This window comes from Malaclemys terrapin, chromosome 4, assembly GCF_027887155.1.
Source record: "Malaclemys terrapin pileata isolate rMalTer1 chromosome 4, rMalTer1.hap1, whole genome shotgun sequence".
Classification (NCBI taxonomy): domain Eukaryota; kingdom Metazoa; phylum Chordata; order Testudines; family Emydidae; genus Malaclemys; species Malaclemys terrapin.
The window spans coordinates 86706520-86731880 of NC_071508.1; the positions used below are offsets into that span (position 1 = coordinate 86706520).

At 44.8% G+C, this 25361-nt stretch overlaps 1 protein-coding gene across 5 annotated transcripts in view; it reads right to left on the minus strand.

Annotated features, from left to right (window-relative positions):
* The window catches only part of SLC8A3 (solute carrier family 8 member A3), a 210883-nt gene that overhangs the window by 124835 nt on the left and 60687 nt on the right, over positions 1-25361 (minus strand). For all 5 annotated transcript variants that reach the window (XM_054028667.1, XM_054028666.1, XM_054028665.1 and 2 more), the window contains one exon: positions 19515-21337. In XM_054028667.1, the coding sequence (XP_053884642.1) occupies positions 19515-21337 (1823 nt within the window). The remainder of the gene's footprint in view (positions 1-19514; positions 21338-25361) is intronic.

Consider the following 25361-nt stretch of genomic DNA (forward strand, 5'->3'; position numbering starts at 1 on the left):
CCCAGAAATGTTTATTGCACCCTTCCCACCAGGGGAACAGATTCTTATCCACTCTCCAGGGGTTAGGATCCAGAGAAACATATTCTCCCGGAGAGAAGAAATGATTTTCAGCCAAACAGCAGCCACAAACTCCATTCACCTGCTGAGGCCTTAACCTCAAATCATACTGGTGACTGTTTACATGCTCAGGCAATCCCTAATGAACAGGTGTCTGGGTCCTTGAAAACACCACTGAGTTTATGTTCAGCATTCCTCTTATTCCAAGGCTGGGCCCTTTCCCTGGATGGAGAATGAGTTGTTCTTTCCTAGCACGCTGACTCAGCTGGAGGGGGATTAGGAGATCTAGCTACTCCTTTATTCTTGCAATTTTAACCCTGTGGTTTCTCTAGCTCCCCTCCTTTGTAGAAACTCCAAATGGAGAATAGGCACATGGCTCCTCGTTTGTATTTGCAGTGGTACCAATGGCTGCTGCAATCCTCACTTGTCAAAGGCTCTACCTACTTAGCAACTATACAGGACATCCCAGGAGTCTGCAGGCAGTGGTGCCAGGGATTCAGTAGGGGTCACTCTTCACTGTCAGTTGTGATTGAGACAGTGCTCCAGGGTGGCGTTAGGGGACACTGTGCTGCCACAGATGCCATCTTTCAGATGAGAAGTAAAACTAAGGTCCTGCTCATCTGCTGTCATTAAAGATCTTATTGCATTACTTGCCTGGGTCAGAGCATTAATCCTTCTGTTCTGCCCAAATTCCAGTTCTGGTCCTTACATCTAGCCTTCCTAACTTCCCCCAGAAATTTCAATTGGCATTCTCCTTCACTTCCTGTCCTAAAGTGCTATTTGCTGTTAAACAGCTGATGCCTACAGGCAGCTGCATTTGAGTGGTGAATTAAATGATCCGCTTCTACAATTTGTAGAGCGCTTTGGGATTCTTCAGTATGAAAGGTGTCGTGCAAATACAAGATATTTTTTATCGCATGAAACTGCTTGGGGTAACTAAATAACAGACCCTCACTATTCCCTAGGTATTCCCTACACATAATGTATGGAAAACTAGGCAACACTGGGATTGCCACTGTCCAGTTACAAAGGAAAAATTCAGATGGCATCAGTTGCTCTTAGAATTAAAAATTCTAAGAACAACCAATGGACAAGTCACTTGGTAAAAGGGCTGTTTGGGGAGTGTCTGCCTGATGCAGTTTTTCAGAAACTCCTAGCTGCTGCTTTGTTGAACCATTGGGATCATTTTATCGACAGTAAACCCACCGTGATATAGTGGGGGCAAACGTGAGTGACCCTTGCAACATGCTGCAAAAGTATATTGAAAAGGAAATCCCTCACACAAACAAGGAAAGCGCCTGCAATATTCACAAATAGTTTTACTCAAAAGACTCTCACTTGCCCTAGTAATGACATGACACTTGAGGGCCCATGTCATCTACTTCAGTGGCGCTCACCCTTCTTCCACATGGGAACTAACCTCCTGGGGATATTTTGCTGCAACTCAGACAATCCAGATATCCTTTGGACTTGTGGCATTTGGGTCATAGCAAATAAAAGAGCGCGGCTGGGTTTGCATGCTGAGGGAGGGAACACAGACTGCTGAGTACAGGGGGAGTGTCTTCCCTTCATGCCACCCCTTCTCTTCCTTTCCCTCCATACAATGCACAGCTCTGGGGCAGTGCTGGTTCAAGGACACACTGCATCCTGCATGAACTGAGCTGTGTGTGGGCAGAGTTTGGGGGATAAAAGAAGGAGGTGGGTAGAGGGGTCTGAGAGCTGCCATAGAGTTGGTGGGGAGGGCTGTCATCAGAACAGAGGCACCAGCAGGAAGTGGGAAGGCTGCCTAGGCTCCAGGCAGAACTCAGATCATGTCAAATTATATATTATTCCCTCCTCAAAACCAGTGGGGTGTGACCCTGCACCTCAATCCATTTCCAGGTAATGCCGAGACGCCCTGATCAAAGATGTTAACTGTCTTCCAACCTTATCCTATCCTACTAACAGAGGCCAAAGAGGCTCTAGGCAAGTCGCTCTCATCCATGTCTTTTTGCATTACAATTTTCCTAATTCCCTTCTCTCATTCTTCAGCGTGCTTAGAAACACACCTAAGCTCCCTCTTGAATAGCTACACATTTCAACCCAGTGGCCCTGCTAGTTAGTGCTTCCTCGTGTAATAATCTCTTGAGAAGAGCTTGCCTAAACATACTTGCTCCCCATCCATCTCTATTGACTCAATCCCCACTGTGCTTCCGGTAAAAGATTTACACAGGGATTCAGATCAGTTCCTCTGCCTTCCGATGGGAACAGGTCTTGTTTTCTCAGTCCTTTCTCAGAGAGCTGCTCCTTACCCTCCTTGCTACTTTTATTTAGCATTCGAGAGGCATCCAACTCACTCAGAGCTAAGGGATTTGAGGCTGTAAAGGACACTTTTAAGACTGACAGCCAGTAATGTTAAAGCATTAGCATTAACTACAAGCTGGTGACAGGTATTGGTTTCGTTATTCCTCTGGAGTGAAAGATCCTTTGGAGACAGGCATTTCAGACAGCAGAGTTAAAAGAGGGAAAGGGGGCAATTCAAATGAGCAAGTGCATCTTTCAAACTCATTCAGACTAAGGCGGCCGATTTAATCCAGGCTCATTTTGACCACAATGCTGTTGGAAATTGGTAAGACCATTTTCCCAACCGAGTTCCACTGTTTGGGGGAAATTCCTCTCCTTCCAAGAGGATTTCTTTAGGAGGCAACGAGCACCTTCCCCTTCCACTCCGCCCCCACTTTGCTTTTCACTATAATGAGTCTAATCAGCCTATTACCAGTCAGCTTCAGTGTTGTCATTTACTGGGAAGAGGGCAGTTCTTCTGACAAGAGGTACCTCTTCCAATGAGATTTGACAGGCAGCCCATTCATCTAATTTCTTGAATAACATTATTTGCTGGAGCAGATAAGGCCTGGAGGATGTAAGTTTGCCAATGCATGCTCATGCTCTCAGATTCAAACACACCGGATATTTCCTGTTGGATAATCACGTTCTACCTAAATGAAATTCCAGTATCCAATTCAAACACCAGTACACTACAGTATTCTTCCCTTCCAGTCCTGAACAGTTTATTATGTCACTGAGCGCATGTTAAACAGTTGCTGCATTTCACACCAGAAGTAGCTGCATGTCCATGGGGATGAGTGCTATTACTTCTCTCTCACACTAAGTGTATGGCCTGTCTAGAAACTTCATGACATACCATCCGAGAGGAGGGAAGAAGGGAATTTTGCTCATTATAAAATCCCATCCACCCAGCACACTGAATTTAGGTTAATTATCCAACATAGTCTAAAGGGCTAAAGAGAAGCTCAGCTGTCTCCTTTAAAATCCCAGCCTTTCAAGGGAAGCTCCAAGTGACCAAGATGGTCAGGGAGGGCAGAGAAGGAGGAGGCATAGGCCCTGGTGTGTGGTAAGTGTGTGCCTTTAACTGGTTTATTCCGCTGGCAGGGATTCCTTTCAGAAGCATTTGGGTAAGTGCTGTACACCGCCGAGTTCAATCTGTGCTAAGCAGATTAGTTCCTTACCGGTGAAAGGTTCTGGGCAGCAGTATAGAGTTGCTCACCATGTGATACAAGGGGGTTGTCATTACGTTTCACAGATATGATATAATTATATGCTCCCTGGAGGGTACTTCTAATTGAATTATAGGGTGTCTCACAAGCATTCCGGGCAGCGGTTAAAGGAAGCTGAGCAGTTCTCTCGCTGCCTGGAACAACACAGAGCCACCCTCTAATTCATTTAGAAGTACCCTCCAAGGCATGTATTGTTACTTTATGAACTAGTTTGTTAAAACAAACCAAAAAAATAGTTCGAGGGCCTCTGTCTTTTTAAGATTTTTCTTTTATTTTTCCAATTTCTTCAGTTGAACCCTACTGTGTCCCCACCTCTTGCAATCCCAAAGTCTGTACAATAGAGCAGCCTGTTAGGCAAAGGAGAGCTTTCTAGTTCGGGTGCTCTCCTCTCTGAGTCAATACTGATCTGACTCCCCAGCATGGTGTCAGGAAGTTAAACAGTGTTGCTGCAGGGGCCTTCTTTCAGCTAGCTGTAGAACAGAGGTCCTAACCACCCATGGTAAAGACATCAATTCCAGTCTCTTGGCCAAATTGAATTGAGGTAATTACATTCCACCTACCTTATATTTCCCCTGTGGCTTCAACTGGATATGGTATTGGCTGGCACTTCCTATCCTGAAAAACCATGGAGTACTGCTGTGCATTGCTAAACAGTTGCCATGTTATAGCCCAGAGGTGGTGGGAATGATCCTGTGGCAGATCAACTGAATATAAATGCATGCTCTGAGACCAGAATGTTCAAACCTGGGTACCCAAAGTTATATTCCTAAATGCGTATTTAGACCCCTAAATTTTGTCATCTCTCTTTGTACTAGATTTTGAGTCCATTTGCTCTCTCTTATCTATGTTATTCCAAGTAATTTACACTGTTGGTCCTGGGAAATCAGCTGTTTGCCTAGACGACAGTTTGCCTAGACGACAGGGCAGGGGGAGGACAATGGCTCCACCTCTTCCCCTGCTCTTTGCCCCCTTTGGGGCACTGTGCACTTCCAGGGGTTCATTTAAATAGCAATCCCTGTTCTCTTCCTTGCATGCTCCGCTACTGTTGTGCACAACTTGCTGTCAATTGGGGCAGATGTTGCACCTGTTATGCCTTTTCCTGCTGCTGTGTGCCACACAAAAGATGGGATATGCAGGTTCCTAGCCTATGTATTAGTTTCCTTAGGGGAAAGACAGCACCAGCTGCATATCACAAAGAAGTCTCATGAGCTAGTAAAACCTCCCTCAGTTCTGAGACCCACTGACTGCATCCTCTTCCCCTTCTAACAGCATTCCATCAGGCCACATGAAGCCTTTTCATTCCATGCACATGAGTATTATATGAGATGCAGAACTCCTTACAGATGTAGCACCAAAGTCACCTCTGAGACAAACAAACAAAGCTGCATTGACTTCAATGGTGCTGCACCCGTTATGTCAGAGGTAGCTAGGATCCTAACATACCCCACTCTGTTACATATTCAGACACTGTTCACTGACCCAACAATCCGAAGCTGATCAAATTCAAGGAGGTTTGCTCATGGGTAAGCAGTTATATCTTACAGGATATTTCATCCTCTGTTAGTCTGTAGGTTTGGAAAGGGAGTGCAGCCCCAACTTTATCCACTCTATTTTCAGCTGACAGCACATTATCCTTGAAAAACTGCAAGATGACTCATGTTCTACACCCAACACTCCAATGGAGAAAAAAATCTGAGTCCTTAAGGCTCGCTAGGTTAATGCCCCAAAAGACATTGGGCATCTTCAAAATGCATTTTGATGTCTTGGAAAACTACTCAGTGCAAAGCTGGCCTTAGAAGGTCAGTAAATTATTCCTGGTACATTGCATTCTGCCACTGCTCTCCAGGTGTGTCTTGACAACAGGAGGAGGAGATGGGGGTGTCAGAGCAACATGATCAATTAGATGAGGCAAAGGAGAAAGACTTGCAGATTGACCCTAATCCTCTAATTCAGGAGGGAAGGCATAGAAAGCAGAGATTAATTTAGCAGAATTTCCAAGTTAAATATTTGCATATTTATATGGTATAAGGGAATACAAATACAAGGCAAGGCATTTTTATGATTTGTATGGGCATGGGAATGTTTTTGTTTCTCTCACTGAAAGCAAAAAGATAAGCTCTACAGTGACTGGTTTCCACATATACATTTACACACATGGCACGAACGAATTAAATCCCTGAATAAACTGTCCAGGGAGGGGCTCGTAGGAAAGGATCCCAAGTGAAAGCACAGCAAACTTCTGTCTTGGACAGTGCACTTGGAGATGGGAGGGGAAAAAGATAGAGGGGATAAAAGCTGCTTCTTCCTGCGTGTCTAACACCTTTTGGATTCAGAAAATACTCAATGTAAGGTAGGTATCAGGAGGCTGGATCCTCAGCCTTTACTTGCATAGGCTCCAGGTTCCCTCAGTAACCAGGAATGGCCCATCCTAAACTCACTAACATTCATAAGGAGCTATAGAAGTTAAAATTATTGCCAACACTTTGGTCACAACTTGAGTGGATACTGTGAAATTATTTGTGATTGCAGGGACAAGCTGTGGGAGTTGTCCAAGGTTTTCGGTCCTGAGAGAGGATGACTTATCAATCTTGCTCTCTTTACTATCTCCTCCCCGGGGAAACAGCTGGGCACAGAAGCAAAGCAGGTGGCCAAGGAACAAAGGGAACACAGCTAGACCAAGGCAGCTGAATGCAAGACTAGACAAAGGAAAGAAGATTTGGCAAGGGTGAAGTATCTGCAATATGACTTGAGGTGGAGGAGATCAAGACAGGGTAGGTACAGCTAGCCGGTAACTGGCAAGAGGCAAAGAGGAATAGGTACTTAGTCTAGGGAGAACAAGCCTATGAACCAAGGCAGGAAACAGGAAATCCTAGTGCCAAACTCCAATTCATGTTCCAGCCAGACCCAGCCAAGGGCCTAGAGTCCAGAACAGCCAACCAGGTCTGACTGCATTTGAGCCTCAGTTGCAAAAAACAGGCAATAAGCTTTGACACCTAGAGATCCAAGACATCAGACCCGGGGGGAGGGTTCAGAATAGTCACATGAGTCAGGATCCATCTCTTAGACATCTATAAATCACTGGCCCAGGTTCTTCCTAGGTGTAAAACCGCTGACTTCACTGGAGCTCAACAAAGAATGAATTTGGCCCATTGTGCCTCTCTTTCTCTATAGTCCTGCCATTGGCCATGTGTTCCTGTACATTCTGAGGCTATGCCAATTATGAGTATTATATAACAATGGATTCTTCCTGGTACAATGGTATCTTCCTGGCATGTCTATCTAGAGAGAGTCACAGAGTCTCTCCAGATCATATGGGTCAAGGAGGTGGGTTATTGTGGAGTTTTAAAGAATTTGATTTGCAGAGAATCCCCGTTTCTTTCCCCAGTGATCCACAGCTGTCTCAAGAAATCCAGAGTCAAATTTGAACGTCAGGTCTCATTACAAATCACCCAAGCTAGCCCGTTCCTGGCCATATCCCACCCCAAAAATACATTTGTCAAAGGATGACACCGGGATAGACTGAAAATATCCTGGACAAACGTTATGAAATTAAGATTAAGTTAATTCAATAAAGTTTAACGTTCATGAATTAGATTTAATACCTTTGGGGTCCACTGTATGAAAAATGCAAATGTTTATGTTCTATTATGGAATTGTATGGAACTTCTTGAGCCGGAAGACAGGATTAATGCAATTCAGGAAGATTGGAAACACTTCAAAGGACTTTTTGGAACAATGCGCATAAAGTGGATTTCCTAGGAAATACCTGAGGGGTGAAGGGAATGTAAATGACCCACTTTAGGTCCATCCTTTAAGCTACACACTGGGAAGAGAAAACCATTGTCTGCTCATTTCCTGCTCTGGAAACATCAGATCAAAGACCCCTGAACTGCATAAAGGGTAGACTAAGCATGTCATGAGTGTGCTTGGTCTGAGCCGAAGCTTTGATGAACTTGAAACCACAAAGAAATCCCTTGCGTGGTTCTGAAGGACTGCTCCAGCCAGAGCCCGTGTTAGGGTTGGAGTGATCTTTAGGTAAGCTTATTAGAATGCGTGTAGGTGGTTTTATTGGTTTTCATATGTTTTCTCTGTAGTGCTTTTATCTTATGATGGGCTTGCATAGGAAGTACTGTGTGGTACCGTATAATGGTGGGGGATTACTCTGTTATTAGTCTCTGAAGGGAACGTAAGCCAGCCTGTTTAAGCACAGTCTCTTGCTGAGAACAACACAGTGAAAGGAGGGGATTGTGCAGCCTGGAGATATCCCATCCAGAAGGGAGAGAGACGTGGGTCTCCACCCAAGAAAGGCCAGGCTTGGGGAGCTGGAAGCCTGAGGGTGAGTGCCCTTGCTGGACCCTAGAGGGGAATACAGGTGCAGGTGCCCTAGACCGTGACAGGCACTACCTAATAATAAAAATCTAGGAGCACATTCCCTTCCTCCTAGTAGAAGTGTGTGCAGGGAGAACAAAAGGACAGAGTCTGTAAATAAGCATTTGAAGGTATGTGTGCAAAGTACATGTCTGTCAACTTTTCAAAACTCACAGGGTCGGATTGTGTCACTAGCACTCACATTTCATTCAGACACTTCCGGTAATCAGATTGAATTGAACTGAACCCAACCCACAGTAAATTAGTTTTTGACCTGAATTGGGATTAACCTTTTTAATCCACTTTGGGGCTGCAGTTTTTGGCATGGGCAAGTTCCCAGTGCTCTCTCTAGAATTATGAATCCACATGCCCCTGTGAAACATTCTCATCTCTTCCCCATGTAAGGCCTGATCCTGCAGGGTGCTGCACACTTTGTACTCCCTGACTTCACTGCTAGTCGAGAGAGTTTACCTCTCTCAGGATCAGGCCCACATTTATGCCTCCCTAATTTGAATTTGACTAAAGGCTGACTTAAACTGGGGTTTGAAATGCCCCCTTGTTTGCTGCAGTCACATAATACATCCAAATGCCTTTGATGGGCAACAAGTCATAGCCCCAGACAGGATGTCATTTGTCCTTCTCATGGACAGGTGGCATGTATCTCTACTCAATGCCTGTCACCAAAACTATGAGAGGATAAAGGTCAGCTCAGTGCTTCTCTTGTTCACATGATGGTTTCTGTCTCACATTTCTGCAGGCTGATTTTATTCACTCCTCAGACACCCCCCACCAGCACCTCATACTAATCCTCACCAGAAATCTAAGTGGAATGTAATAAATGTACACAGCTTGAGTTAAGGTAGGAACGAGCAGTCTTAACAGTACCTACATGAGGGAATTTCAGAGTGAGAACTGGGCATAACATCTTTCACACTAGTGATACGCTGGGAGATCACCAACACAGATCACTAAATCAGGGCTTGGGGAAAAATGTATTGCATGGAGTGAGTAGGAATTTGGACAGGCAAGTGGGCTAACTAAAGCTAGGGAGCAGATGTGCTGGCACCTTCCTCTTTCAGAAATTATCAAACCTGGCAAACAGAACACCCAGAGACGACTTCTTTAAGAGGATTTGTGGGAGCACAGTGTCCAGGGGGAGGAGCCAGAGAGCAGAGTTGGTACTACTGCTTCTTAATTTGGGTCAGAGAAGGAGCCAGGGATCAGCACCAGTCAGATGTCACCTCTCTTTTACTAGAGGAGAAGGGTGAGAAGGTAGGACTGAGCTTGCATGCTAATGGGGGAGGGTAAGAGGAAGAGATTGGAGGGACAATATGGTGACCATACATCCCATTTGGGCCAGGACAATCCCCTTTTTAAGCCCTATCCTGGCTGTCCTGATTTTTTTGGAAAAAATGGGCATTTGTCCCATGTGCTCTTGCCAACTTGATCAGTTGGCAAGAACATACGGGACAAATGCCCACCTTTGCTTAAAAAAAATGGGGTACAGAGTAATGTTCTGGGGGGGCGAGTAGCAATGCCAACCCCGTGCGGGGGGCAGGCAGGGCTCAGGCAAGCAGTAACACCAGCCCCAGCCCTGCATGGGGTGGGGGGCCTGGGAGAGCAGTTCTGCAAGTCCCAGGGGGGGCGGCGGGATCAGGAGAGTGGCTCGGGCCATCCCTGAGCGGGGAGGGGGGGTTGGGAGAGCAGCTTGGCCAATCCCACATGGAGTAGGGGGCCTCAGATTAGCCCAACCCTGTGTCCCATTTTTCCTTTGGGAAATATGGTCACCCTAAGGGATAAACTAGAAGTACATGATAGATAACGAGAGAGCTGTGGTAACAGAAAGAGTAACTAACCCTTGGAACAAATTAACCAAGAGAGATGGTAAATTCTCCATCACTTGGAGTCGCTAACAGATATCTCCATCTTTATTTGAAAAAGAGGTTCTACTTCAGCCACAAATTAAACTCACTGCAGGAATTATGGAGGGAGATTTTACGGCCTGATATGCACAGCTCAGATTAGATCATAATGGTTCCTTCGGGTCTTGAAAAAAATCTATGCAATTAGCTTGAGATTGCCCCAGCCGACAATTAGCCAACATAGGTCTTTGAATTAATATGGAGCATATGATTAAAATTAAAATGGGGAGCATAAAAGCCCAAATTGCAATGACTATTTGTGGTGGGGCATCTGCCCCACCCCCATGCTAGAGGGGGCTGCAGCAGGCAGGTGGGCTTGCGCAGACGAACAGCCAATTAGAGAAGGTCTTATTGGGAGCCAATCTGGGCCCAAATTGGAGATAGCCAATCAGGGCCAGGCTCAGCCCTACAAAAAGGCTGCTCAGGGAGCCCTGTCTTGGGCTGCACCAACCCCCTGCCAAGAGTGGTGTGACTTTGGGGGTGCAGTTGCTCACATTGGTCGGGGCACAGAGAGACAGCTGACTGACCCTCCCCTCCCCCGAAAGGGGGCGAGGATGGACTAAGGGGCACTGCCGGAGGGCAATGGCTCGAAGAGGACGCCGCGAGTTGGGAGCAATGCGGTTCCACACGCCAACCGAGGGCGAAACGATGGACGGGACACCACCAGGAGGGGGCACTCCACTGGACTAAGCTAATTCCTGAGGATGACCAGCAGGGGGCGCTGGGTGGTGAGTCCCAACACCGTTACACTGTTGTAAAACTGGAGGTAATGACCACTATCCACAACCAGTGATCTAATGGGCAGGAAGAAGCCCTCAAGTTTTAACTGGCTCATCATGGTCTTGAATTATGGAGGAGGAAGAGCCTAGGACAGGACGAGACTCCCAACTAGCCAACTGCTGAATCTCCAGATCATCAAACATTCTCATCTGGGTTGTCTATCAAACTGAAAAAGGCACTGTTTCCTCCAACAGTGAAGTCTAGAAAAGAAGCACAAGTGGCTACATCAAACTTCACAGTGGTCTTTTCCAAGCAGTTAATAGCTGATCACTTCCTTCCACTACCCACCTGGGCCCAGTCTTCTGAACTTCCCCCTGTATTCTGTGTAATTGCTTTAGCTGGCAAGGAGATGATTTTCAAAGCCCAAATAAAGGGGAATTTATTATTTTATAGTGCTACCCAGCCACATAGTGCTGGATGCACACACCACAAGACGACAGTCCCTGCACCACAGAGCTTACATACCACATGTGTAGTGATTCAGCAGGGCAGCCACAGCTGCACACACAGAAGCTGGGAGGCAGTGCAACTCCTAGTCAAAAATCTCTGCGGAGAAGTGGAGGAGATGGGTCACATGTACTTTACAAATGACCCCTGCTCTTTAGTAACTATACTTATTCAGTGCTTCAAAAAAATGTATCTCCAAAAATATTGAAGGGCAGTGTTGTTTAGGCCACAGGCAATAAACATTTCCAAGAGTTCAGTCTTAATATGTTTGTCTCCAGAAATGTTTTCATTAATGGAGGAACAGAAGGAGGTAGATCCTTTCAGCCTCTTCGCTACTTATGCCTTTATTGCAAGCTTTGCATAAAAACCACCCATAGCAGTGGCCCCATGTAACCACACACATTTCATCCAAAATCTCAGTGCTTTTTGTTTTGCCAAGAGTGTTAGCAAGCCATTTGCTACCAGTTTAACATTACAGCTTCTACTGACACCTACTACCCTTTCTGATTCATAAAACACCCTTACGAAACTTTGGAATTGTGGCAAAAAGCTACGCTGCTGGGCAGGGGAGACACACTCCTCCCTGTCCCCAACAAAAATGAATCTCCAACCATGCACCACTATGGATCCCAAAACCATCTCTGATACCAGTGATGAGGACAAGCCCAAATAGATCTATTACCCTAATTCTAGGTTAAAATCCTTGATATTGCACCAAGGAACACAAAGTATAATTTGGCCCTTAGACTTCCAAATAGCATCCAAACTGGCTTCTAATAGCACATGTATAGTTCCAAACTGACCCAAAGGCAAATCATAGAAGATTAGGGTTGGAAGAGACCTCAGAAAGTCATCTAGTCCAATCCCCTGCTCAAAGCAGGACCAACCCCAACTAAATCATCCCAGCCAGGGCTTTGTCAAGCTGGGCCTTAAAAACCTCTAAGGATGGAGATTCCACCACCTCCCTAGGTAACCCATTCCAATGCTTCACCTCCCTCTTAGGCTTGGTCTACACTAAACCCCCAAATCGAACTAAGGTACGCAACTTCAGCTACGTGAATAACGTAGCTGAAGTCGACATACCTTAGTTCGAACTTACCGCCGTCCAGACGCGGCAGGCAGGCTCCCCCGTCGACTCCGCGTACTCCTCGCGGCGAGCAGGATTACTGGAGTCGACGGGGAGCACTTCTGAGTTCGATTTATCGCGTCCAGACTAGACGCGATAAATCGAACCCAGAAGTTCGATTGCCTGCCGCCGAACCAGCGCGGTAAGTATAGACAAGCCCCTAGTGAAATAGTTTTTCCTAATATCCAACCTAGACCTGCCCCACTGCAACTTGAGACCATTGCTTCTTGTTCTTTCATCTGCCACCACTGAGAACACAGTCAATATAATTATAACACTAGGGTACAGAGTCAATTGGGTGCGAAACATGGACACTATATAGGCGTCACATCAAGCAGCTCGAAGCATTTCACATGCGCTGCCTCCGCAACATCATGAAGATCAGCTGGCAAGACAAAGTGCCCAATCTCGAGGTCCTCGAGAGAGCCCAGATGACAAGCATTGAAATGATGATCATGAAGTCACAGCTACGTTGGACCGGTCATGTCAGACGCCTGGATGCCAACAGAATCCCCCGCCAGCTTCTGTATGGTGAGCTCTCCCAGGGCATCCGGCATATAGGTCGTCCACGGAAACGTTACAAGGACACCATCAAAGCCAATCTGCAGTACAGCAGTATCAAACCTAGGGACCTTGAGGACGCTGCCAGCGACAGAACACAGTGGCATGCAAGTCAGAAATACCTGCATCACCTTTGAGGAAGACCGCTGCCGGTGTCTACAAGAGGCACGCTAACGACGTCACAGAGCATCAGCAGCGCACAATCCACTGACCGCGAACTTCCCATGCACCATCTGCAGCAAAATGTGCACCTCTAGAAATTGGCTCGTACAGTCACCAGAGGGTACACCATAAGACCAACAACTGATGATCTGCACAGATTTATCATCATCGGATTCGATGGACTACCAAGGACACAGTCAATATAATTATAAATTAAGGTATTACTAGTAACTGGGCCGGCTCTAGACACCAGCCGAGCAAGCTGGTGCTTGGGGCGGCAGCTTGTAGGAGGCGGCATTCCGCCCAATCCTAGGGCGGCATGCCCACTTTTGTGTGTGTGTGTGTGTGTGTGTGTGGTTACGTGCCGGCCACTCTGTAGGGGGCAGTGGCACAGAGGATGGGAGCGCCCTGCAGCAAGCCCGACAGGGCAGCCCGCGTCCTTCCCTCCCAGCCAACTGGAGCAGTGCAGAGCAGCAGGCGGCGGGGCGGGAGGGCCGCATGGCAGCGCCCCGCCGAAGCCCTGGCCGTCCCCCTTCTCTCTCTCTCCCCCTCGCGTTCCCCCCCCGTCCCCTCTGGCTCTGGCTACGCTGCAGATTTGTTTGTTTTTTTGGCTGGTTTTTTTTCGCTTGGGGTGGCCAAAAAGCCAGAGCTGGCCCTGACTAGCAACTGAAAGCCTGTGCTGTCACATGGGTGTAATTCATAGTCATGTCTATAAAAAAAGCCAAACATCTGAATGATGCTTGGGGTTGTTGCATGTGCTGGTTGTGTGGATTTGTGCGGTGCTGAGAGAGTTGTGTGGATTTGCGCCGGTGGCAAATGAAGAGTGTGGGCTGTGTTTGGGGTTATTGTGTGTGCTGGTTGTATTATCATGTGAGTGGTTGTGTTGATTTGTGTCGGTGGGGTTGTGCTGGGAGATGTGTGCCTGGGAGGAGGTCTGGGAGATTTGTGTTTATTTGTGCAGGTGGCAGTTAGGCCAAGTAATCCACTACCATGCAGTCTCCCCCTCACAACAAAGGAAACTGTTGCATAAATATTAGCCGTAGAGGAAGGGTCGTGATTGGCTGAGCTGCCTCGGATATCATAATTGTCTAGGACTCTTGGCATGGCATAGATACCTGCCTTCCTGCACATCGCACAGGGTGTAAATCATAAATTCAAAATACTGAGAACTTAAGAGTTGGATAGCAACAGACTACAAATCCCAGTGATGATTGCACCTAGTGATCTGCTGAACAAAAAGCTCTCATCCATGCTTCTAGCTGTTTGCTTTGCTCCACACTGACTGACATTCTAGGCTTCACAGTGACAATCCTGGAATTGTATTATACAGATTCCTTCCCTGCGTTACTAATTAACACTATTATGCAAAGCGAAAAAACACAAATTGTTTTGCACCACTGATTCTTAGGGCTTTTGTTTGTTTTTTAAAACCTAAGTGTTGGGCCTAATCTATTTAACAGTATCCTTTTAACAGACTAGAGCAGTGACACTCAGACCTCAGTGGTTAGGAGTCAAATTAGTGATCAACATTGCCCAAAAGCCAGAATAGTGTGAATTCATTGTTTCATTTACTATATTATATTATTCTCACAGCAAAATGAACTGACCAAGTATTATTCTTTTATCCACTACAATTGGTTATAATAAAAGCATCCTGATTGGTTAATCATTAAATCACACAGCATTTTAATATCACGTGCTGCAAAGAGCTGCAAGGGAGACATTAAAGAGCCACTTGCGGTTCACGAGCCTCAGTCTGAGTATCACTAGATTAGAGATGACCGTTCTCATTTCAGCTGTTTAAAATGTAAAATGGCAAGACACAATCAGAAGTGTGTGTGTTCGAAGTTGGCATTTGGAAGTAACAAATGTATCATTTTATTTTTTAAATGTTATAACACCACGAGTCTGAAGCTTGTGTGAGTATTCACTTTTCTCATTAGATAGTAAAGTGCAAAGTTTTACACACACACACACACACACACACACACGCACGCGACTGGATAACAACAGCAGCATTATTGAGGTTTCACACCTCAAGAGAAGTCAGCTTGCTCCCCACCCCCACCCAATATACAGGCAAGGAAACTTTGACCATACCAGCTTTGAGAGAATCACAGAAGCAATAAGCAAGACCCTGTGGCAGGATCCATCTCCCTCTCACACTTTATTTTATGCATCAGCTCAGCTATTTTTAATCCCTTATTCCCTGGGGACATCCACTTTTTTTTTTTTTTTTTTTTTAAGCAGAGATGGTTTATTTTATCTTTTTAAATTGAAGTGAAATCCCCTCAAAAAGAGTGGGACAAGGGAAAACATTTGGGGAATCATGTCCAGCCGTTGGCTCTAAGAATTTTGTAGAAAACAGTGTTATTCAATACAGAGGTGATGTGGAATTTGGAGCCCCTCACATTAATGTAGACACTTTTACATGCAGTTACACTCCCTTAGAGCTGCTTACATCCACTCTGCCAACATATAATGGAATCTAAATCAGGAACTTACCCACCAAGAGCCAGAAGAGGACGTAAATTGAAGCTCTCACCCTCCTCCTTTGCATGTAAGTTACATCAATCTACATAGTCAGAGGGCCTGGAAATCTCTTTAGCCCCACTTCCACAAACACTTAAACACATACTTAACTTGTCTACCTTGTGTAGTCCCAATGGAACTACTCATGATAGTCAAGTTAAGCACATGCTTAGAGATATGTCTACACTGCAATAAAAGACCCTTGTCTGGCCTGTGTCAGCTGACTCAGGCTCACGGGACTCAGGCTATGGGGCTATAATATTGCAGGGTAGACTTTGGGGCTAGAGCCCTCTCCCCTCACAGGGTCCCAGAGCCTGGACTCGAGCCTGCAATTTAACAGCCCCATAGACCAAGCCCTGTGAGCCTGAGTCAGCTGACATGGGCCAGCCATGGGTATTTTATTGCAGTGTACATATACCCTAAGTGTTTGCAGAAATGAAGCATATGTGTGTTTTCGCTCTTCCTGTCTATGAGCAAAAGACCCCTTTAACAATGGTACTGCAAAGAGAATGAAGGGGTGATGGGAGAAGGTGGGGAATCAGGTAATGAATCCCTAGTGTGTGAAGAAAGATAGTTTATTGACCCAGTGTTTTCATACAACTTTGTGGTGATAAACACATCACCCCACCTCCACTGCACTTTAACATTTAGGATGAGTGAAGTGTTTCAGATAAAATAATCATACACCTCCCTAAACTAGAGATGAGCCCATACCAAAACCTGGGATCTGAGAAACGCTGATATTCACAAAAGGTCAAACGTGGATCTGAATTCTCCACATTGGCTGCTTTCTACCCCAAACATCTGCCCAAAATTATTTTTTCCCTTCAGGAAAGACACAACCATTCATGTCTCTGCACTTGCTATTTCCAACTGAATCTGAGTGAAACTCTTACAGAATGGCAGCAAAAAGCTCCAAGAGGCTTGGAGGGCTAAATGCAGGCACAGTATAAGCAAGTGCAGCTCCTTTGATTTCAGTGGCTTACACCAGGTCAGGATTTGTCTAATGTCTAAATAAACATCTGGAATTACAGGTGCTTGTTCAAACTCAAACTTCAGAGGTTTTGAGGTTCACCCATGACTAGCCAGTATCAGTTCTGAAGGGTAAAGTGGCTCAGTTACAATATATTTGTCCCCCAACAGAATTCCATTTTAAAGCACAGATGGGAACCTAGTGTCATTTGAGTGTGTTCTACCTACATTCCAAAAATGGAACTGTGATTTGACTGTGTCAGAGAGAAGAGTTGTAACTGGCAGCACTTGTTATGTGCTAGTGCATTTGACTCCATCTTGGAGAACAGACTCAAACATGATTCTGCTGAACATGGTTTAGCTTAAAGCAGTTTAGTGGTAGCATGAACAGGACCTTAAAATGCTCCCCTACTTTGTAAATTAAAAAAGCTTCAGTAATAGAGGAGGGGCAGGTTGGAATATTACAGTGTTTAAATTAGTTCTGTCAATAATCCAGCCTATTAGGCTCCAACTGCCCCAGTAACATCTACCATATTGGAGAACCCATTTAAAACATCATTGTGCCCACACAATTAGAATTAAACCATGTTGTAGGTGGGTCCCCTAGCACAACAGATTTTAACTGAGTAGATGAGACCTTGGTCTACTTTGTCCAGAAAGTGCAGCCTGAGGACCAGTTGTAGCAGCAGAGATTGGCACGGTGACCCATGGCCACCTTCTCCCTGGAGCAGCAAGTTGAGGACAAAGCCGATCACCTTCAATCTTTTATTCAGGCTTGGCACAGTTCAATGTGTCTATTTTCATAATTTTGACATCTCATGTTGAGGCTTATTTTTAAGTATTTTTTTCTATTGTTATCAATGTAAATTTTCCACAGTTGCAGGAAATTGGGGAGGGGGAGGGAAGAACGGGATGACAATCAGACTATTTAATGACAGTAGATGTTGAGATTAAAAAAAAGCCTAACCATTGAAACACAAATCGTCAACATCACATGTCAAGAAATTGACATTTACCACCACAAATCTAATCCTTCCAAGCCTACTTTTACTGTTGGTGATCTCAGCCAACCAGCAACTTCTGTTCATCTATCAAGGGAGAACATGCACGTGCAATCAAATACCAGGGTTGTGGACAGCAACTGAATTTAAAAAAAAACAACAAAAAAAAAAAAACACAACACATGACAGGTGGGCACAGACCATGGGAAGATGTCAGAATTCAGGCACATCCTTGTTCTGTAGCTCAGTGTACCAGCGTCTACATGTGTATTGTATAAGCGGACTTAGTACAGTAATTTCCTTTCTCTGCTGCCAGTTGCAAGTCAGCACAATTCTTCCTTTGATTTCTCAAGTGATTGGGTTTTAACAAGAGGCACCTAAGCACTCAGCATTAGGGAATGTTAGCATCATGTCCATACACCACCTCCCTCTACTAAGCGATTTTTCCTCATCCTCCACTAATGTTAATGGAAGGTAGTTAAAGCAGTTAGACATTATTATGTCTCTGGTCTTTATTACTCACTTCTCTCGCATCAGTTACGTTTGTTCATAATGAAAGAGCTGAATTAACAGGGCTGGTTCACACTATTAGAGGCCATGTAATCCTTTCCCTCCGCAGGCTGGAGGAGTGCGTGTGTCTTGTTTTGTATGAAAACACTAGGTCATGGAGCTGCAGGGAAGCACTGAGTTGCAGCTTTTTGGATCATTACTGTAGAATACTGCAGTATTTTTAAGGGGAAAACCACTAGTAAATAAACTCAAAGGGAAGACCAGCTTACTCAGAGATGATCACACAGAAGGCTCCTCAAAAGCCGAAAATTTAGCCCACCCCCTAATGCCTATGCTAAGATCCATGTAAAGAAAGGCCTGTGGGTAGAGTACTGCCTAGCTCAAGCAGCTCTAGGCGGAGGCTACAGGGGCACACAGACTGGAATTATTGCTTATTACACAAGCCAGCAAGAGGGTGTGCTTTGCTGCCGATTTTGTGGATTCAGCTACCACATGAATCACCTGGATGTACAAGAGGCGCAGGCAGACCATGTACATATGTAGTTCGAGGGAGGGGAAGAGCCCTTGTTAGCTAAGTGGCTTATATTTACCTGGAGGTGGCTGATTTGATTGAAAACCAAACCTACAAAAGGCCTTTTAATATCCCAAATTAGCATATTCAAGAGTCCATTAAAAACCTATGTATAGGATTTTTTTCCTCTCCCCTCTGTCTTTACTCATAACTAACACTTCTATTGCATGGGGAAATTCAACCCTTAATTTGCTGTCTGTTGAGGGAAATAAAAAAAAAAGATAGGGAGAGGGGATTAAGGGAAGAAATATCTATAAAACAGAGGTTCAGTTTAGTGACCAAGGGCCTGATCCTGCAGCTATTGCTCACATCCCCTAGGCCCAGATTTTCAAAAGAGCTCAGAGCTCCCAACAGTTCTCATTGTTCTCAATGTTCCCTTAGCTCTTCTGGGTAGGATTTTCAAAAGTGCTCGTAGCTGCTCTCTCTCTCTGCTCTCACTGAAGTCAACAGGAGCAGCATTTGGCCAGTGCTGAGCCTTTTTGAAAATCCCACCTTATTCAGTGACTATTGAAAATCTGGCCATTTATGTTGGCAGTGAGTAAATGGGACTATTAATTTAACTAAGGTCTGAAAGATTGGGCCTCAACATGCCTTTTGTCTTCTACTCACGATCATACCGCCTATCTTCAAAATTAAAGGACTGTGAAAATGTCTAAGTACAGTCTCCAAGTCCCACTCACTGGTTTGAGTCGATGATTCTGAGGACTATAGGTCTTCTCATTGATGAGATTTCCAAGCCCCATTTTGTAATTCCTGGGAGGAAAGGGACAAGAGGTATTACCCTCTTAGATCCTGCTGTAGGGTTCTTGCCTGGAAGAGGTAAGTATGGAAATTGAAGGAGAGCTGTAGAAAGTAGCCCATTATCTGTTGTCTGCATTCACCTGTGATGGAGGCAAACTTGGAGTTAATCACAGTAACTAGGACAGGTAAAAGAAATTAAGGGGTACTTACACCGTTTCATCGTTCTTGAACTCCAGCTCCCCATAAGCATCTTCAAAATCCTCTCCACCTCCTTTTGCTGTCCCTTCTACTGTCCTAAATGGGACTATGACTGTACCTCGAGCACCTGATGTCCTAAGGACTTTGACTTCCATCACGCCAATGCTCTCACTGACATGCATCACATCACACTCAAATGTGAAGATGCCCGCGTGGTCATCATCCAAGATAGTCACTGTGGCCACGCAAGGAGAAGTCAGTATGGCCTTTGGGTATGGCAAATTGTTGAGCTCGGCAGGTTCCTCAGTCTCAACCACGCGGAGGTTACTAAGCCGCACGAAGAAATGCTCGTCTTCCTCAAAGATGTCATCATCAATGATCCCCACAGAGAACTCCTTCTGGGTCTCCCCTGACTTCAAGACCACAGTTCCTTCTGTGAACTCGTAGTCAGCACCAGCATTGGCAGAGCCATCCTCCGTTTTGTAGTCCACATAGAGGGTCTTGGACATGTCACCCCCTTTCCGCACCACCGTCAGGAGGACAGCGCCACAGTTCTCAAGACATTGGTAGGAGCAAGGATCGAAATAAACTTTGGAGATGAATTCCTCAGGTTCATCTGCCTGCACCTCATGCAAGCTGGTGCTTTTCTTGGCTTGCTCGGCCGCATGCTTTTTCAGAATGTTGCCAGCTCCAGTCATCATTCTGGTAGCTTGGATGCGGTAAAAGGCTCTGCTCTTTTGCTGGTGAGATAAGGCATAGTAGTTGGCCATCTCTACCAGCTGATCCAAGTCCTTTTCTGGGTGCTTTTGCTTCAGATCCTTGAGGATCCGGATCATCTCTTTGCGAGATTCATCCACCTCTTTCCCATCCATAGTTACTAAATTTCCATCCAGAAAGTGGGAGTTCATCATCTTGCCATCCATTTCTATTCCCTTAGGGTGTTCACCTTCTGTCTCAATGATAATGCCTCTGTTCTTGTCAGTACGATACTTTTTGTGCATGTACTTATAAAAGAGCAGCCTTCTATCTGCCACCCAAGCCAGGAGGACACAAAGAGGGAAGAAGAACAGAGTGAGCAAGCCTTCCCAGACCTGCACCACACCTGGAGAGAAGACGGCAAGGATCATGTACAACCAGATATAAGCAAAGATGCTCCATGCAGATGTGACAAAGAACACCCTCAGGTGTTTTATCTTTCTGGTTTCCCCATCCGGGATCACATAAACGCAGATGGCTATGATGATAAACATGTTGAAAGCCGCACTGCCAACAATGGTAGAGGGCCCCAGGTCTCCGGCTATGAATCCATGGCCACATACCTCTATCAATGACAGAAGAATCTCAGGAGCAGAAGAACCTAGAGCCATCAGGGTCAGGTTGGAAACAGTTTCATTCCAAACCCGAATGGTAGTCGTGGTGGTCTCCCCATTTGGTTTCTTGATTGTAATCTCTTTTTCTTGTGATGTAATGACCTCTATCGATGCCATGAAACGATCTGCAATGATGGAGACTCCGAGGAACATGTAGATAAGTGCCACAAAATAAACAATAACTCTGGCAATTTTGTCCCCAAGGGATGGGTTTTCTGGATACCATATTGGCAAGATAACACCCTCCTTGCAATCAGAAGATCCTGAGCACGAGCTGTTTTGTCCTGTACTTAGAGACTCTCCCGTTATGCCAGCGTCCACCTGCAAACCATGCAAAAACAGCACAAAGGTAACCAGCCCAAAGTGGAGGAAGGCTGAGGTGAGAGGCTGCAACCTTAACCACGCCATACACAAAATTTGACTTCCACTGTGTAGATGCAACAGTCTTCTGAAAACTCCAAGTATCTGAAAGGAACAAAACAGAAATGGGGGGAAGCATGAGACAGAGGCAAAAATATGTGATGTTCTCATATACACACTTTAATACCTCACTGCTGAGGAGTTGAAGTAGAAATACATGAGTTGTCTCTCCACCACTTAGACAAAAAGGTATTCACCAGTGGTAGAGACTCTTTAAATGTAAATCACAAAGAGCAATGCTATCTTTGAAGGTTAGATGCTGAACAGACAGAAGAACTGATAAACAAGTAACCAAGAGGGAAATTATTTATATTAACCCAATTCTTGACCAACAATTTGTTTAATTTAGGAACCAAGTACCCAGTTACAAGTCTCCCAATAGTTCAATGGAGGTCCATATCAGATGAATTTATAATAAAATAAACTGGAGTTGGAACAGGGTGGTGTAAAGAACAAAAGTTACCTACTTCACCTCTCCTTTCCCGCCTCCTCTTGTTACTTAAACGGGATGAAGTGGCTCAAGGGATTGGTGGGGACGCAATTCGCACTACTTAATGCTGTTGAGTAGCCTATATTTGAGATCAGTAAGCGGGACTGAGGGCAGCAAACTAGGTGAGGTGTTCACATGACCAAACTACTACCACAATTGGCACCCTTGTTGGGAATTTCAGCAGAAAGCCCCTGAGTGGGCCACTGAGATTAACATTCTCTCTTCCCCGAGAAGAGGTGCCTCCAAGTCAGGGGGTAGACACGTTGGCAGGGAACTGTGGCATACAACTTTCACTACTACTACTACTGCTATGATGTACCAAGGCTGCGCATAGATGACTCCACTCTCCAGGGCCATCAGCGTGCCACTCTTCAGTACCACTAAATTCACACCAAAAATTTAGAAAAACCAAACAAAAAACAAGAACTTGGTAATGCTCTTCTAAAAGGCTTGATAATACCAGAGCCGGAAAGAGTTACACTAATGAACCCATATACAGTAGCAAAATTCAAGTACCCAGTGACATTCCAATCAATCGATTGATCGATAGGTGTGTGTGTGTTTATTTTCAAGTTCTGTATAAAGTAAAAATTGCCTCCCCCCTAAACTAACCAGGAAAGATAATCAGGTGGAAGAATTAGGTACATCACATCCCAGGCCCACTTACTGTATTTTGCTACTCATTGCATTATATGCTAGTAGACCTTTCATTTGTTAGCAATTGGGTTTAAACAGTACACACTGCCATAAAACAGGCTGTTCTCTTTCAGTCACAGTATGCTTTCGGAGGAATTTGGATAACATGGTTAGTTAACCTACCATGGGCCCTGTGAATCTGAACACAGAGTTTCACATGGAATCTCAATCTTAACAGTAGGATTTTCAAAAGCACCCAAGAGTCTTAGGAACACATATCCATTGGACTTTCAATCTCCACTGATTTTCAATGGGACTTGTATTCCCAAGTCACTCAGGGGCAGATTTTTGAAGGCATTTAGGTGCCTTTAAAAACCTACCCTTTAGATGCTTTTGAAACCCCAACCACAAGTTCCTCAAGCGGCTAGAGAACAGTGTGTCTATTCCAGGCAGCACTTTAATGTTACTGGAGTGAACAAATGCATTGCAAATGGCTATTTTATCATCATCATCATCTTGTTGTGTCACTCAATTCCTTCCAAAAGCAGGCACAATCTCCCTGAATCTACAAAAATAAGAATCTAGAGAGACAAGCAAAATAGGAAGGAAAGAATGAACAAAGACTGCAAATGAACAAAGCCATCCTTGACAAAGCACAGCGGAGAGGAGAGAATTGATTATGCAGTATCAGAACCACAAATCCATATCACACCCCCTTGGTATGGAAAAAGATGGAAAGAAATAAACATCTCCTTGATGCTACCCAGATTAATTCAAAAGTGACAGATTCTCCTCAACTTGCTCTCTCTAAAGCCTTATCTTTCTGTTTCTCTTTTTAACTTGTGGCTGGTATATGGTGCCTGATTGACAGACTCAGAGATGAAAGTATCCATGGAACAGGCAGTAACCATGCCCGCTCCCCATGCTGCTTTGTCAAGATGTCTCAATGTGACCCTGTCTAATGAGATAGGAAATGTCAGTATCTGCTAGGAATGGTCTAGGTTTACTTGGTCCTACCTCAGCACAGGAAGCTGGACTAGATACCCTTTCAAGGTCCAGTCCAGCCATACATCCCTATAATTCTATTTATCTACTTATGTAGCCCTAATGGCTTCTATTGCAGTTCATTCCTCATCCCATTTTCAGAAGAAGTCACAAGGTGGGTGAAGTAATACCTTTTACTGGTCCAACTTCTGCTGGTGAGAGAGACAAGCTCTTGCTCACCAACAGAAGTTGATCCAATAAAATATATCACCTCACCCACCTTGTCTCTCTAATATGCTGGGACCAACACAGCTACAACTACACTGCATTTTCAAAAGTCACTTAAGTGCCTAAGTAAGTCAGAGTATCATACATACACTGTCTTAGCAATGACACTTCCTTCCCTCAAATCAATCACTGCTACCCACAGCCTTCCTCTCTGTGGTCTGACCGTCTTCTATAATTAACACTAGGAGATTTAGGTTAGATATCAGGAAAAGCTTTCTATCTATAAGAATAGTCAAGCATATGAAATCTATATCCTTTGAGGTTTTAAGAACAAGTTAGACAAATACCTGCCAGGGATGGTCTAGGTTTACTTGGTCCTACCCTCAGCGCAGGGGGCTGGATTAGATGTCCTTTAAAGGTCCATTCCAGTCATACACCCCTATGATTCTATTTATCTACCTTACGTAGCTCTAATGGCTTCTACTGCAGTTCATTCCTCACACCATTCTGAGGCTTTGCCAGCCAATATTTTAAAAAAATATTTAATAATGGATCATTATACTGATTATTCCTCAAACTAACTGAATGAGCTTTCTAAAGCAACCGCTTTTGTTGGTAGCTTCTATTTACACTTTTGGATTTCCAAACCTAGCCTCTGGTTCCAGAATAAAAACACAAGCTTGGCAACATATTTCTTCCCCTTTTTCACTAACTGTTGCAATGAGCCCGGTTCACATTAAGCAGAAGTCAAAATCATTTTCAAAAACAGTGTAACAAGTGACCCAATGCTGCCATCCTGAAACAGACAAAATTCCCCAGTGAAATCCAAAGGAATTTTGTCTGCATGGGGACTGCCAGATGAGACCTTAATATGCTTTCAATAACATAACAGTTTTAAGTTAAACAGTCTTCAGACCGCAATATAGCATCCTCCGTACCCTCCGGGAACCAGAGCAAAAGTGCTTTGCTACACGATACATTTACTAGATTTTTAAAAACGTACATTAATAAAACATTTATGAATGTTTAATATTTACGTTAGTCAGGAAATACAAAAGTTAAGGTTCTCTCTGCAACCATAAGTCATCTGCGTTGCTTATGCAAGATCCAATTTTGCCCTCAGATACATCTAGGCAACTCAAATTGAAATCACTGGAGTTGCCTGTGCTTCTCTGAGAGCAGAATTTGGCCAGTTGTATATTAAAGCAAATACAAATAACATTACACTCTCACAAATAGAACAGAATACTCTTTACAAAGAAAACCTTCACTTGTAAACTGCAATCCTTATATATTACTCTCACAGTTCCTGGCCAAACTGCCCTGGCTGAGACCCTCCTCCAGTCCCCAAAGTGCACCGCTTTCACGTGGCAGACCCAGGCCTCCACTTCTTTATGGGGTGGAATTGCCTCATCCAACCATTCCTGGCTTGGATCTGTGACTTACACCCCCTTGGGTACCAACTGTGACTAATTCACAGGGTCCAACTGGGCTAGACTTTGCCAGGGTTTCTCTAGGAGCCTGTGTCAGCACACATTTGCAATGAGTCAGAAATAGTTTCTTCAAAACCAAGCAGGATTTATTGCGCCCGTAAGGCATGTTGTGCTTAGAGAAGTGGATTTAAACTAAAGAGACCTACAGGCACATTCCCTTACCTACACTTAGACTCTCTATCGGTAGTTCAGGTGAGTCTGGCTTATTCCCCCATCTCCGAGTTGGGAGAAGACTACA